Source organism: Camponotus vicinus, unplaced genomic scaffold (assembly GCF_025532165.1).
Source record: "Camponotus vicinus isolate PSW18456_S1 unplaced genomic scaffold, iyCamVici1.0 SCAF_14, whole genome shotgun sequence".
NCBI lineage: Eukaryota > Metazoa > Arthropoda > Insecta > Hymenoptera > Formicidae > Camponotus > Camponotus vicinus.
The window spans coordinates 1272845-1289435 of record NW_028141950.1 but is presented as its reverse complement, the minus strand read 5'-3'; the positions used below and the strand labels follow the sequence as shown (position 1 = coordinate 1289435).

The 16591-nt window shown below is 37.5% G+C and overlaps 1 protein-coding gene and 1 long non-coding RNA gene across 5 annotated transcripts in view; one reads left to right on the top strand and one right to left on the bottom strand.

The window, feature by feature from the left end:
• Nucleotides 1–16591, bottom strand: part of Alpha-man-iib (alpha-Mannosidase class II b) — a 129707-nt gene that overhangs the window by 8484 nt on the left and 104632 nt on the right. For all 4 annotated transcript variants that reach the window (XM_083089108.1, XM_083089111.1, XM_083089109.1 and 1 more), the window contains 2 exons: nucleotides 13680–13852; nucleotides 11035–11168 (listed from right to left, as the gene is read on the bottom strand). In XM_083089108.1, coding sequence (XP_082945234.1) covers nucleotides 11035–11168; nucleotides 13680–13852 — 307 coding nt within the window. The remainder of the gene's footprint in view (nucleotides 1–11034; nucleotides 11169–13679; nucleotides 13853–16591) is intronic.
• The window catches only part of LOC145965507 (uncharacterized), a 77071-nt gene that overhangs the window by 19527 nt on the left and 40953 nt on the right, over nucleotides 1–16591 (top strand). The gene's annotated exons all lie outside the window — the stretch shown is intronic.

Here is a 16591-nt window from a genome sequence, read left to right as displayed (position 1 = left end):
TCAATAGCATAGAATGCATTTTATTAGTTAATTGTAAAAATAAATAAAGTTAAATAAAAATTAAAGTCAGAACAAAATAATCCGTAGATCAAAGTTAGCAAGTACAGAGAAAGGAGATAAATACGATTAAAGAGATACGCCATTAGCGGATAGGAAACATCGGGCTTGTCGAAAAAGTCATCGTCCTGCGGTTACGGGAAGAGGGTCGTCGATCATGGCCGGGTAGGACTAGACGACGCGGAAACTTACGGCGTTGGCTGGCGAACGAAGCCGCGAAATTAATCCCGTAGGAACGCGAGTAGAGAACGCGGGTAGACTCACTGGGGATAGTTAATAGAATTAGCCTAAAGTCAACGGTAGTTAGACGATATCCCGCAATCTCTCTCTTTCTCTCTCTCCCTCCCCCTCTCTCTCTTTCTCGTTCTCTGTCTCTTTACACAGCCACGACAACGAAGCACACTCGTGCATGTTATCATCGCTTATCGTCCAAGTCGTATTTTGTATAATAAAAGTTTATGGATATATAATAAATAATATTTGTCAAACGGATGAAACATAAATCAAACGGATTAAATGAAAAACCATTACATCTCTTCCATTGTATTATATTCTTTTATATTATATTTATGTGCGCAAAATTGTAATAAAATTACTGTTGCGTTGACAAATATTACAAAGGAATATTTTTATATAAAAATATGAACAAATCAATTGTACTATTTTTCACAACTTTGCACATAATTAAAGCTTGTATATATCTTTTGTAAGTTGAGTTACGAGCTTTAAATCGAAATTAGTAATTATTCAACAATTGTATGAAAATATGAGCTATTTAGAAAATTCGCGATTTAATACCGTTTGAAGAGCGCGCGGAAATTAATGTTCACTTTGTGACGTGAGCATCTCGTGAATCCACCCAAAATCCAAATTCTCGGGGTCATTCGCAGCTCGCTTGCAACCCGGAAATTGCATCAATTATTCGAGAAAGCCAGAGCTCGGCCGCAAATTGCGCGTTCGTCGTCCTATCCCGCCGATGGAGCTCGCATTATTGTGGAAGTCCGGAGATAGAGATGGGGAGGAATAGGAGAGAGAGAAATATATGTAGAGCGAATGAGAAAGAGACGCAAAATAGAGAGGAGAGGATGCGGGTAGAAACCAAGGTGAGAAAGAGGGACTAGAAGGGTGCCTAATGCAGAGAATAAACCATTAAACTGTACTCAGCCAGGTGCTCGACTGATTATAACTCGTTAGAACTGCACGACATGTGTGCATTAACAGAATTATCGCGACCCACCCTGAAAGATTGCGAATTCGTTGCATTTCCGCATTCTCTGGGCGAGATAGGTAGAAAATAATTGCGGAAAATAATACATATATAATATATGTAAAATTTTAAAAAATTAGGTAAAAATATTCGAATACGGAAATTCTCTTCTCGACAGTATGTCTCGAATCTTTGCAAACGAACGATTGGAGATAAGAAGAAATGTAAAAAAAGTTACGGACAAACTTTCGAAAAAGCTACGGTCACGTTCTGATACTCCGAGATAGGATGTGTAAGTGCATGTCGAGATGCTGCGTGATATATAGAGGATTTGCTACACGGAATAAGTCAACGTGTCAATTCTCTTTGGATAAAAGCAAAAATTTCAATTTATCACAAAGCGTTCGTTGTTTAAAAATTTTTTTCAAATTTTTTTTGCGAATTATTTAATCTGCACAGTCCAGAACGATAATAATCAAGAACAAAATAGAAAGTGGAGAAAGATTGATATTTTTTTATTCCTTCAAAAAATAATAAATTATTTCAAAAAATATTCTTTTTCTCGTCGTCCAAATTTTCTAATCCTTCTTATTGAAATGTAAAGATTTGAAATATCTAAATTCTAATGTAATACATAGTTATCGCTTTTAGCGAGAAAAAGTCACGAAGGCGAATAATACAAGATTTTTATTCCCATGGCCGTTGTCAATTATTAATAGTCCGATTGAGTGTATCGCGATAAGTCGCTATCAAATTTTCAACAACTTAAAATAAAGAAATGAAGAATGAGTTTGTATTCATAATCGGCCGATAATGAGAGATATCATGTGCCACTTGTTGCTTTAATTCCGAGTTCTAATCACCAAAGTTACTAACGTCGATTTTCGTACCGTCCTTACGTTTTCCCTAGAGAGAAGTTTGTCGGACCAGATTCGTTAATAGATTCGTTACTAATTACCATCGGACGAACCGAGAAATCCCAATTGACATGTGTAATTTATATCCATTATGTCAATTTTGATCGGAAATATCCGATGATTTAGTACTCAAAAAAGCGTTATCACGCTATGTTAAATCTCTATCTCTATCCTTGTTTTACTTTTGAATCTCATTTACTTAAATTTTATTTTTTTAGAATTGTATGAAACGATACTATATCAATGAGAAAACAATCGAGATATATTTTTATATCGTAGAACGAGCCATGACTATCCCGTTTCGCCGCAAAGAAAGAAAACTAACAAATTATCTCCTCAAACGCTATTTATGGAATCAAGCTGCGGTTAATAGTGGCTAATTTCCAGGCATCGGTATCGCCGAACGAGAATAAGGGATTCCGCGACAGCTCTGGTGATAATGGACTCATTTCGATGCGCTTCCGGTTATTATCGTTCCTGCAGCATGTTATAGCGTGAGCTAGGAGGGAATGGCGTTTATCTCGATCTCCACGATTCACGACCGACGTCGCGACATCGGTTCTCCGGGCTGTTTTCGGATACCTGTTGTCGAATATATACAATATATCGTGTTCCTCGACAACGGGAAAACATTTTCCGCCTTGCTGCACGTTCCAGCACCACAAGTCTCGCGATCGATTTCCAGTTCCGGAGTTTGTAAAAGGAATGAAGTAAACGTGAATGCGAAGAATAGAGGTACAATATTCATAAAAACCAAATAAAATAAGAACATTAGAAATTTTCTCGATAAATAAATAAATAAATGAATAACGCAATATTATTAATGAAATGAAAATGTGATATAAAAGTATTATAAACATGGTAGAATAAATTACATTACTTTGTTATTTTATGACATTCTTTACAAGATTTTTTGTTAGTTGCATCGTAAATTTTTACTGTATTATGGATTCTGTATTATCATTTTTTTTAAATGTTGCATATGTGTATGTAATTTATACTAATCAGTATATTTTTGCAAATTATGTGAAATAAGAAAGAAGAAAAGGGGAGGGTAGAAAAGAAGGGGGTGCATGTGTGTGAGAGAGAGAGAGAGGCGATGATGTTATTTGGATCCGAAATGAGACAAACAGGCGGATAATTAATTTGTCGTGTTTATGATTTATGGGGAACGGATTTCCATCGGCAAACACCCTGCTATTATGATACGATCGCTCTATTGTCCTTACGTCGAATCAGGCCAACCACAGAGTCGTATATCAGTCGAGCCATTCTGATCGAACAGGTGCGATCGGAATGAGATGCGTTCGCATTCGAGCTCGTAAATTATGCCGATCCGTTCGCCATGCGTGACGTCCGCGATTTGTTGCGGGATGCAATTGCGGACGAATGCATAATTCTACGCCCCTGTTCGTAATACCGCGTGGTTGCGCTGGTCAGCCTGATCAAAACGAATCTAAAATCAGCGCCGTATTTAATTCCGCATCGAAAGAGTTTCCGCTCGTGCGTCAAGCCGCAAAAAAAAATTAATTAGATATGTATAACAATTTTAGAATAAATATAAATTGCGAAGCAATTTTTTCCAATTTTATAGAGTATAATTCGTAAGAGAGAATCTCTTGATTATTCCCAAAGATTATATAGTATATTTAAGAAAAAATTATTTAAATATTTCAATTAATTATTTACTTTGAATTTAAGAGGAAACTTTTAACGGAATTTCAAGTTCTTTGGTTTATTCCGAAATACTCTGTATGTTTCGAAGTTCTCTCTCAAATTTCCGGGGGCGTGTTTCGGATAGAGTTCGGAGCAATCTAATGCGTCGTCCGATCTCTCGCGGGATTGTCTCGTCTCGCTTCCTTTTCCAGCCTCCGGCTGAATGCAACTGTTCCGTTGCCACTCTCTCTCTCTCTCTCTCCCTCCCTCTCTCTCTTTCTCTCTCCTGGGGATCTCTCGATTCCGAAATAAGATCTCTCGCTGCCCTTCTCAGTGGCAATTTTCGAGCGAATACTTATGGCGCGGAAAGTTTTCCATGTGTGCAACACGCGATTGCAGCAAGCTTGTCTTCGCCGATCTCGCTCGATAGCTCGATCGGATTTAATCAAGCGGAAGGAGAAGTGCAATCCGGAATTTACCGAAACGGAAAGAAAAAGCATACTTCCTGTACGTCGTTGTATATATATATTTCAAGTACTCAAACGAATCGTATCTTTTTTTTTTCAAATAAACATTGTTGTGGGCATCGTTGTGGAAATACTCGCATCGATGAAAGTTTTTCAAAATTGATAAATTCGAGATACAAAATTTTAAAAATGTTCAACATTAAAAACTGGTCAAAATAAATTTAGAAATGTTTCACACATGCAAGAGCAAGATTCTGCAATATGCATTATTCCATTAAATCTTTCTTTTATTAAAAAAAATTTTTTTCGCGCATCTACATATATCGCGTATTAAACTTTCACATTCTGAATTTTATTTCACGTAAAGTTTAAACTATCGCATTTAACGTTAAGCACGAAATGAAGCCATGAGCAGCGATACTTTGTACGCAATATCCGCTTGTTTTCCGCGTTTCTGTGCAATGCTTTGCATTCTCATCTCGGCGAAACAACTGCAATTGCAACTGCGATCGACACTCGAGGATCTAATTACGGACCTAATGTCCGTCGACCCCTTTTCTTGGCGTTTCCCTCTCCCTCCAAGGGATGGCGAGTAAAAAAAGGCGTTGGAAAAAAGGTTGAACAAGCGGAAGGAAAAAGTTGGGGGAGGGGAAAAGGGGAGGAAGCTGCCATTGTCTTCGCACTACCGCAGGATCTCGTTAGCCTACTTTCCGTTCTCTCCCTCTCTTTCCGTTCTCTCCCTCTCTTTCTCTCTCTCTTTCTTTCTCGGTCCTGTGATCCTCCAGGCGTGCGTCGTTTTTCCTTTCCGCGTGTAACGCACGTCTCTTCGCTTTTTTTTCCGCTCAGGTAATCACCCTTTCTCTCGAGCGACGCCACCCTTCGTTTTCCGCGTATTATCATCGCTCTTCTCTTTTAACTCGCGCGCACGCGACACTTTGTTCTTAGATCCCTTCTCCCTCTCCTCTCCCTTCCCCCCCCTCCTCTTTTAAACCCTTTCTGTATTATTCCGACGTTTTCGCAAATCTGCCCACGTTATTATCCTAAGGCTTACGCATCTGATATACAGCGCAATATGCTTTACGTAATACCTTGTGTGTACGCGCAGCTTTTCAATTTTTTTCTTTACGTAACTTTTACATAAACCTCTTCTTCGCGTTATCTCTCTTCTTCTATTATTCTCATTGTATATATCGACGTAAAATCGAAATCGTAACGATACAAGGTTTACTCGAGGATACTTTTGCGTACATGTTACAGATACATCGAAGTTAGATAACATCATACATACATTATATAACACTATACACCATACATTATATAACACCATACACCATACATTATATAACATCATGCAAAAAGTGCATTTGCTCTATCGTATTGCATATTGCTACGATACGAAATGAATCGTTTACTGAAAACATTTGCCATGTCTGTTTGATATAAAACAAAATGAATTCTTCATCAATATCATTTTTAACTAACGTTATTTTTCACAACATTGAATCGTCAATATCAAGTATCTCGATAATGCAGTTTTAATTTTTTTAATCAAAAGTTTATTTTAAAATTAAATGGAAGGTAAAGCTTTTCATTTGTAATTTAAAAACTATTAATGTTTCTTTTAAAAAGGATTAATCTCTCGATAAAACAACATATTTTTTTAAATATGCGTATTCATTGGCGATTGTATTAATATTTTGATCGCGTTAAAATTTTAAAGATAATATATATTTATATAACTTTGATAAAATTAAATTAAACTTTAAGTTGCTGAAATCGACATTGTTTAAAAGCATCATGACTTATATCGTCCGATAAGCGTCCCGTTTACGCGAACGTCTTTATTACCGTATATTCCTCGTCTCTCGAGGGTAGCGAGAAATAAGACTATCTTTTTAACAGCGGGAATTTCGCGTGCGCTTCGAGGTGCGGCCAACGACGGAAACGCCTGTATAACTAGCTGGTCTCTCAGTCAAAGTGTCGTCTCGTCGAGAGCCATAACCGTAACTATTCCGTAGTCCCGTAGAACAATAGTCGTACCGCAATAATAACAACAGCGACTACGCTAACTTGGACGTTTCTAACGCGAGAAACTCACAAGAACGAGATGGACAAAGAATCTCGATATTTGAAAATCTTTGTCGACAAGAACCACGGAAAATATCTCGCGAAATAAAAAGACGAATATTTGATTCCAAGTTATATTAAGGGAGGCATACGAGAACATTTCTCCGTTTGAAAATATTTTCATTGGCTCTTCTCTATTCGCAAATTTTCCAGTTTTTACATGAGCACATTTATCAGCAAAAAAAACACGTGTTTTAAGTATCACTGTATGCATTGTGAAATGATAAAACTCAGAATTTTTCCGGAAATATTGATGCATTTCAGTATTCGTGCATGGATCCATCATCTCCATGCAAATGACGAGTAAATCTCAGTGTCTCCAGTTATTAGACGAATATTTCGTCAAAGATAAAAATCAATCCGTCAGATCATCGCGATATACGACAGTTTCGTATCTCAGAGTGCATGTTTTTAAATTACTTGTCGAAGCTCGACAGGTGATGCTTACGCTTTCCCGTTACAAGTTCCGCGATACGAAATAGAACAGAATAGAAGACGGAAATGCGCGAGCCCGGAAGAAATATGAAGCCTTCGAGATACGACGTAGCCTCGTATAAACGCTTTTATCCCGCGCGATATTTGCAGTGAATTCTTCTTTACAAGAGCGTATCTCGAAGAAGACGAGGAAGGAGAAGACGAAGAAGACGGAGGAGAAAAAGGAATGACCAACGTGAAAGAAGCCCACAGTTTAAAAGGGTGGCCAGTGGGCCAGCCGGCTTCGCTCTCGATATTATCGCCGTTCATAGCACGCGGGATTACGTTTTAATACTCGGTCGTCGTTTATTAAAAGATTGCTCCTTTGTTGGCGCGCCGTGAAACTCGAGCGAAGAACCGAGAGCCTGTCTTCTCGAGATACACCGTCTGTGGAGGCCTCCCGCGCGCACAAATTAATTTTCTCGACAAGAAGAGGAAGGCGAAAAATGGGATTTAATGTGACACCGGCCTAAACGAGAATCGGATATTCAAAGACACTACGAGATGAGACATTTTTGCTCCAAAATCAAAGTCTTATACATGAAATGTACTCGTTTAATAATGTACGATTTTAGGAATGATACACATGTTTATGTATTAATCTTATGTAGCATTTATTGTTGGTGATTTTTTAGATATAATAGAATATTTTATGTTTTTAAAATTATTTGTTATAAAAATATCACATTTAATTATAAAATTTTAATCTTTATGACTAATTGATATATCTTGACAATTTTTCTAACGTGTATCATTCAATATTATTCTATAAGATTGCACAAATAAATGTCTCATCTTTTAACATTGCTTGGGATATTTTTCTATAAAATTAAGAATCAATATTTGTAATTATAATGATGACAAGATGAAAGAAAAATGAAGGAAAAATCTAAAAATAATATAGCATTAGTATTTTGCAGAGATTGCACGTTAAATCTTTAAGCAACCTTTCAAAGAAATATTCGCAAAAACTATCAATTTGTAAAGGCGATTACGTTAACGCGATAATGCATTAATCGTAATCATGGACACGAGTTATGTCGACGTTTTTAACGATTAACGCGCACGCTCGATACGCGGTTTATGCTTATTCGCGGTCAATCGACGATAACACGCTGGACTTGGATATTTATAACGCGAAGGGACGCCCGTAATCGCGAATATTTGCCTCGATGCAGCGCTCGTTCTGTAATGCACTCGAAAATGCATACGTATCGTATATCCAACACGCGGCGGTCGCGCTTTGCCAAAACTCGGCAATTTAACGTTCCAAGCGCGTTGCGCGTCGCGCCATACATATTCAGCAGCCTAATAATTAGGAGTTAATACACCTGAGCGGCATTATTTCAATTTAATGTAGCCGCTACAAAATCCCGCCCGCGAAATCACTGTGAAAGGAGAGAGAGAAAGAGAGAGAGGAGTTCGGCGCATTTCCCTCTTGTCGCATTGGACGTTGCATAATTTGCGCTCTATGCGTTTACCACCTTTGCTCTTAATTCGATAACTCCATTTACAAACAGCGACGCTACCACGATAGGGAAATTTAGTAAAGAGTCATTAGTACAATTTGCAACAATGATATAAAATTTGCCGTACGCTATTGACTTTGAAAAATTTATTTTTCAATCGCAATACCGCAACTCATTAAAATAAAAAATTTAAACAATTTTTAAATATATAAATTTATAATCTTAGTAAGAACATGGATTTTTTTTACATTGATATATTTTATCGCTCTGGAAAATATATTTTACAAAAACGCGAACAAAAAAAAATGAGAAATATTTTTCGAGAAAGATAATGGTTTCCGTTCTAGAAACCAAAGCGGTGGGAAATATTTTCTCCGAAAAATAAATCCCATCTTGCGGGCAACGAATCAGTAATTCAGAGATGAAATAAAAAAAACATTCGCATTACGCGAAGGTGGAATTGCTATTTACGGCGAACCACCGCATCGCACGAAACGTGAATATTTTCACGTGCGAAAAGGGCTACCCATCGCGGACATACAATGGGAGATTCGGTTTTCGTGCCGGTAATGGATAACATAACCGTGTGAAAAAAAAAAAATAAAAAGAAGCAAGCTGCTGGATTCGCGACAATTATTTCTATTCGCGAAACGCGAACGCAAGTGAGCGAGTGCATGTCGCTCGTTCTCGAGGACTCTCGTATCACTTGTACACACGTTTGTATGTGGAAACCGCGCGACGACGGGTCACAACACGCTGTACGTTTTGTTGTTGCATCCCTCTTCTCACCCTCTCCCTGTATCCCCTTACCGCTGTTAATGATCTCGTACGGCATTCGTGGAAATTTGATGTCACATACGCATCGCGATGCGGATATCCGTTCCGCGAGAGGCGAGAAAATATTTGTCTACTGAAAAACGAGAGAAGATCCATGACGCGGAAGTAACGACGATTAAATGTATTTTCAGGTACCGGAATGGACGTTTCGTAAAATTAAAAAAAAAAACGCTTCAGCAATATTTATCGTGTATTAATATTTATGAGTACCATCACCATATATGTATGAAATTATTTTCTTTTAAAAAAGCAAGAATTTTGAGACGAAAAGATAGGCATTGTGTTTTCGATAAAATTGGACATTTAGGTTTTTTATGCTTGTTATATCGAACGAGAGACATTTTAATTTTTATATAAAAACTATTATTCGAAAATTGTACGAAAGAAGAAAAATGCCACTTGTAATAATTCCTAATAATTTTTCTCAGATAAATAATAAATAATAATTCAATCTTTTAATAATTAAAGCACCTTGAAAAAAATTTACAATTTCGAGTTTAATCAATCAATCTAAAAGATTGTTTGATTCTCTGATTTACTCTTTATATATAATTGTACGCTTACATATATTATACGAGCAATTTTATCCGAGCTCGTCTTTTCTCGACTCGCACTCCGGTAACCTTTTCATATTGAATTTCCAAGAGATTCCCGTGCAAAAACGTGCTCCATATTGCGCCGTGTCGCGATATACCTGACCCGACTATATTCAAGGAATGCTGGCAGGCATTAGGAATAATCCTGCAGGCTGTGGTCGCAGCTATAACGCGACATATGTACGATAATAGTTATTACTCCTTCAACCCCTATATAACGGGCAGAAGGAAAGCGAGAGAGAGAGAGAGAGAGAGAGAGAGAGAGAGAGAGAGAGAAGGGAGAACGTAAACTGTGATATTCCGGCGATGCAGCACGCGAGAGAGAACCTTCGCAGAGAGGAAAGGTAATCAACACCGACTGAAATTTCCACGAGAGGACTCTCTCGAATCGAGCGAGAGCGAAGAGGATCCTTTTTCTCCTCATTGCGATGAAGAGAGGGAAAAGGGTGGGGAAAGGGAGAGGAGAGATCGTAATCAGGCTGCTCCGAAAGGACGAAGGAGACGACGACGACGACGACGATGAGGACGAGGACGTGGCGCGAAGAGCAATTTTACGTTGAGAGACCCGCTTGCACTCGCCGTCTTATTACTCTACTGCCTCTCCTCCTCTCCACGTGGTAAGACGAGAGAAATCCTTTCCATCTACTCGAATCTTCTTCCTTCCGCGGCGCATCGGCGGGATCCTTATTGCTTCCTGCCGACCGACGCTTGGCTAGCAAACGGGAGGGATATCTCGGCTACCTATCCTAGCTACCTATCTCGCCTACGGTAACCGGAATTTTCCGATGTTCTTTTGGCTGTCGATAGAATGTTTTCGAGCGTCGACTTGATCTTTATGTCATCGAAGGGAAGAGGATATTCTCTCTTCCCTCGTCATACGCTCAAATCCTTCCGCTCGCGATTCTTTTGCGCGATTCGATCGGTAGTTGGACGGGATTTTTCTATTCTTTCTTTTGAGCTTCGCGTAACGTTAGTATCACAATTCGATGTTTCCTCGAACCCTCTAATATTCAACTTTTAAATCGCATATTGTTTCGTTATCGTTTCGTCTTATTTCCATGTTTTTCCGTCTTAATTAACGTTTTCGTGCTTTCAAAAGTACGGATTTATTTAACTCTTATTTTTTATCCGCTCTCTAACAATTTTTTAAATCACTAAAGATAGTTTAAATTTTCATCTTTCGTATTCGGGGAGTGTGTGTACTTTGTTCTCTGCGCGTTTACTTACCTTCAATGAGTTGATCCAACATGGCGTAAATGTGGCACGTCGCTTCGTCGGTCATGACCCAGCCACCGGTGGTCATTTCCAGTCGACCGTCCTTAACTAATCTTTTCACGACCATCTTCTTCGTCGGATGGGCACTAAAAAACGAGAATGATACTCGAATTATTACGAGATAATAACGCGTGTGGATGGGAATTTCAATAAAATAAAATTTAATTTTCATAATTAAGTGAATCTAACGATTAATAAATACGATAAATGCAATTTTATGATAAATGCAATTGACATTTACGAGTGAATCTGATCTCTTTATATCGCGCGTAAAACAATAATTGTGCTCGATTGCAAATAATCGATCTCCGTTCGATCGAGATCAACCAGTCGAATTTAATCATTTTCACGCGACTTGTCCCGTCACGTTTGTTTTATATCACCCATCACGCAATTCGGGTCGCAAATCATATTTATCGCCGTCGCCGCTGTCCCATTTCAGCCTCGACTAGGATTTACGTGATTTGTGCGTCCGAGAGAGTGTTATGTACGACCTATATAACCTACCCTATTCGAAGGTGGTTTCCACATTACGTCGTTTATGTCGGCCATAAAGCCGCCACGGATTCCACCTGCTATACGTTTCTCTCTCTCTCTGTCTCTCTCTCTCTCTCCCTCTCTCTCTCTCTCTCTCTGTTTTCCCCAGTGGCTAGTAGGTTGGTTTAAGGTCGCTAAGGTGGTTACGCCCAGGCCAAACTAGGGCGTTTTGGAGATGAGCTTTCCTCGACGCGGGTCTGTTTAAACTGCACCGCTACCGATATAATAAATTTTTTATACGCGCCGAAACCTGCGACGCATAACGTTACGGTTCTTGGCGTTTTATATTTTCTTTAAGGGCACGTCAGTGCAAATGGTGATTGGTTATACATACGAAATTTGAATCGACAAGTATAAATAAAACGCGAATATGAAAGTAAAATATTATTAAACTACTGTAAAATATAAAATTTCCTAAAAGTAAAATATAAAGTTGTATTGATTTTCGAAGAAAAAATATATTTGATTAAATGCAAATTATAATTGATCAAATTTTCTAAAGCCGGGTAAAATTTTATAGGGTATGCAAAACTTTTATATAATAATTTTGACAAACGAAAATTAAACGGTAAAAAATAAGAGAATAAAAAGAATAATGTATAATATAATTCAATATTTTGGCCATCTCTATAATATTATATTTAAAATGTGCACATATATCAACGACATCTTAAGATGTTCGATAAGTTGCCTCATTTTTTTTCAAGACAACCGCTCTTTTTAGGTTCGGATCGTACTCAACGATTTGCAAGCACTTTTCTTTTCTCCCGTTTCTCTTCTCACTGATCTAGTGAAACCGTATAGATTCGCAGGGTGACTAAATCCTCGAGTAAAAATTACTTTTCAGCAAACCTTCGGATCCCATTCTGTTCCTAGGAGGAAGTAATGAAAGCGAGCTCCTCTGCAAAACTCATCTGGGAAACTTATCATTTCATCCGCTCTCTCTTTCTCTTCTCTCTCTCTCTCTTTCGTTTTCCCGGAATCCTTTTATGCTCGCGACACTTTTCCGTCTTCTTCATCCCTACTTCATCCATGGCTTTTCTCGCGGCTCGTTAAAAAGAGAAGGATTTCCTCGTTGCTCGTTGTTCTCAGGTTTCCGTTTCCCGTTCTTTCGCGCCAAGTGCTTCGAGAATCACTACTCTCGATACTATCCGCTCTTTTCCTCTCAATGGCCTATTTTACGATCGTCCATTTCGAGATATACATGTTTGCGTGACGAGTTTGCGATTTATTTAACACACAAGCCGGCGCTTGTCTTCAATTATAAATGCGAAAACTAACATCTGTTCGTTGCGGAAGAGAGACATCATCGATTGTTTCCCAGTGGCGAATTAAAATTTAGCGATATACGTATGAAACAATTACACGAGAATATATTTCGAATCATATTTTATTACTCGCTTCGAGAGGGAGGAAAAGAAAGAGAGATACTTGCAGGAGAATAGTAGAATAGTTTACACAAATACACTGGCCTGAGTTTATCTTTCATTACGAATACAGAAACAACCGCATTAAAGGTTCATCTTCTACAAGAATTAGATTGGGAGAGACGATCTTACTCGCGAATCCGAATTTCTTATTTTGAAATAGCAATTAATTTTTATTTATTTATCGTCATGAACATTATCCATTTCGTAATCTATTTATTAGCTGTCTTTGTAATATTTTAACAAAATTTAATTTATTACATACAGAATACAGAAACAACCGTATTAATCATCTTCTACAAGAATTAGATTATGGGAGAGACGATCTTACTCGCGAATCCGAATTTCTTATTTTGAAATAGCAATTAATTTTTATTTATTTATCGTCATGAACATTATCCATTCCGTAATCTATCTATTAGCTGTCTTTGTAATATTTTAACAAAATTTAATTAATTTATTTTATTAATATGAATTTTTAAAAATATGAATTATGAATTTTTCAAAAATATAAAAAATATATAATATGTGTGTATATTTGCATTCTTTGATGCTTGGCATTAGAAGCTTTGTTTCATTTTGCACGCAAAATATTTCACACATATTATGTATGCGCATACAGCATACACTCACCTGTCCCACCATAGCGATAAGAACGAGACTTCGCTCCAGATAAAGGTCATGTTTGGCCACTGCTGCAGCTTCGAGACCATATTGTTTAGGATGCTCCGCGTGGAGCTGTGGAAGTACTGTTCAAACGTCTTCAGCCATCCCGGATCCGTATGGCTGTGAGGCACAAGGATAACCTGCAGCAGAGAAATGCGACCATCGTTTTATCAGAAACGTGCCACAAATAGCAAATATGCGAGCACATGGGAGTTAATGCCTCGCCTTTCGCGCGAAGCATATTTAAGTAGAATAGCCACGAGTTTCACCAAACTTGGTAAAAGAATAATTAATTCAGCTCCTGATAGAAATCACATGTTGCTACTTTAATTAAGTTTGTTAGATAAAAAAGAATTTAACAAACTTATTTTATTAACTTTTTATATATTTTCGTATTTATTTTTTATTAATTTCGTGTCATGTAAACATAATTTTTTACGCACACAAGAAATATAATAAGCTCCTCAAAATTTGTTTTCTACTAATATATAGTGACAATATATATATAACTCAATTTTAAATAATACAACTTGTTCAAAAAATTAATCGAAGGCGACAAAAAATTTGTCAGAGATAAGAAGTTGTCACCCATGAATCTGATAGTCTATGAATTAATTCGTTATCCTATACTGTTCGTCAATCGTATCAAGGGGAAATTATTAATCGAATCGATGCGATCGTTGAGCAGACGGTGATCTAATTCTCGTGCTCGTTCATCGTCTCTCAATTTTCGATGCTAACAGCCCGATTCACGAAGATTCGTTAATTAGCACGTGCTACATCGACGTCGGCTTAACGACATTATAACGATGTAATTGATATAGTACCGCGTCTCATCGTTGCTCTAATTCGAATAAACTTGCGCGGTCGATTCGCGCGAAATTCACTAGTTTGTCTTTGGCCGATCCGATTATCCCTTTCTCTCTCGGCCGTGCTCAAAAAGTGTTTCAATCTGTCTCGAGTGTCGATATTTGTGAAGTGGAGTGCAAACGAGACATTTTTTTTTGTTTGCGGATTCAACCATGCGGGCGTATGCGCGATTTTATTGCTGCTCGTTTTGTTGCTAATATTTCGTGCGGGAATGCGATTAAAGTGCCACCAGATTTTTAAATCGCGCAGAAAAATTGCCAGTCCTTTCGTGACCACGCACTTCTTTCGCAAACTAATAATTACAGCAACAATAATTCATTTCATTCTTATCACTTGAAATTTACAAGAAGTATCTTTTTTTTATGAGAGTTTGTTTAAAATGCAAAATTTCTTAATCAAGTTGCATGAAAAGCGGGACGACGTTTAATTATTGTAAATATAATTTTTTCACTAGCGATACACGAATGTTTTATTAAAGGCAATATATACAGGGTGTTCTAAAAAGGTATGTCAAAAATTTAAGGAGATATTCCTCACACCTGAAGGATGAAAAAATGTTATATGGACATAGGTGCGAAAATGCTTATTTCAGGAGTTATGTTGAAAATACTGTTAGCTGTATTACTTACACAAGGAAAAATTTAGGATTAATTATTGTAGACGACAATCGTTTAATTAGGCTTATTTACATTTATTTATTTACATTCACGGACACGTTCAAAAATGCCTGGCGTACAGCGGATTGTCTCGCAACCTGCAGTGATACGGTCACGAAGATCTTGAATATCACGCACTGGTGGCATTTTTGAACGTGTCCGTGAATCGATGCGTCGACGTGTCACTGCTTGTATTCAGGAAAATGGTGAACATTTTCAACATTTATTGTAACATACTCAAGGTCACATTAAAACCAAATGTAAAATAAGCCTAATTAAACGATTGTCGTCTACAATAATTAATCCCAAATTTTTTCTTGTATAAGTAATACAGCAATATTTTCAACATAACTCCTGAAATAAGCATTTCCGCACCTATGTCCATATAACATTTTTTCATCCTTCAGGTGTGAGGAATATCTCCTTAAATTTTTGACATACCTTTTTAGAGCACCCTGTATATTTCGTAATCTTTTAATGTTTTACTTTATTAATCGAGATTCGATTCGGTTCCATTCCTTCGTATACATATATTTATGCGGAGAATATTTTGAAGTTTAATTAGCTACAGGTCCTAGATAGCTCGGTAGTAATAGCTGTCCCCGTAATCACGTAGAATGACAATGTCAATATTGTGTAATTGATATACATATACCGGTCATAGCGAGTTAATAATTCAAACGACGTGAGACGCAACAACGCGCACGACACAACGTGCGAAATTTATTACGTGTTGTCGCCGGTGAATTTATGCAATTTGGAACACGTCAGTGGACGATAATGAATCCCCCGAACCCAGGCTTACATCTCCTTTAATGCACGAATCCGATACTTTTAGCAGCTGTCCATCCTTCGTATAACGGATTGAATTTTTCAACGGTTATTAGATGACGGATCTCTACTTCTTATAAATAAAAAATATAAAAAAAATGTATGAAAAATATTATATTATAAAAAAATATTATATTATATACTTATATATAAAATTATGCAAAAGTATAATTATTTATGGAAGATATTTTTTTATAAATTTTTAAACCGCATCGAAGACCTGAAATTTTTACGTTGATTTCACTTAAAAGTTACGAATCTCTAGAGAGAGTAGACAAACTTTGGTTTTTCGTTCTCTGCGAACGGGAAATACTTTGGGGAAGTCGATCGAATATTCGATTTGCGAGCTACACGAGGTGGCGTAAATCTTTTAAACGAGAATCAACTCACAGCGGTAACTGTCATTAGTCGTCGTCCCGCCGACTGTTTCTCGTCCGAGCTCTGCATTTTCACCGAGATTTCGACCGCCGCTGATCAAATTCACATCGGCCTTAATTTCATTTCGCGCTCACTACGCGGGCA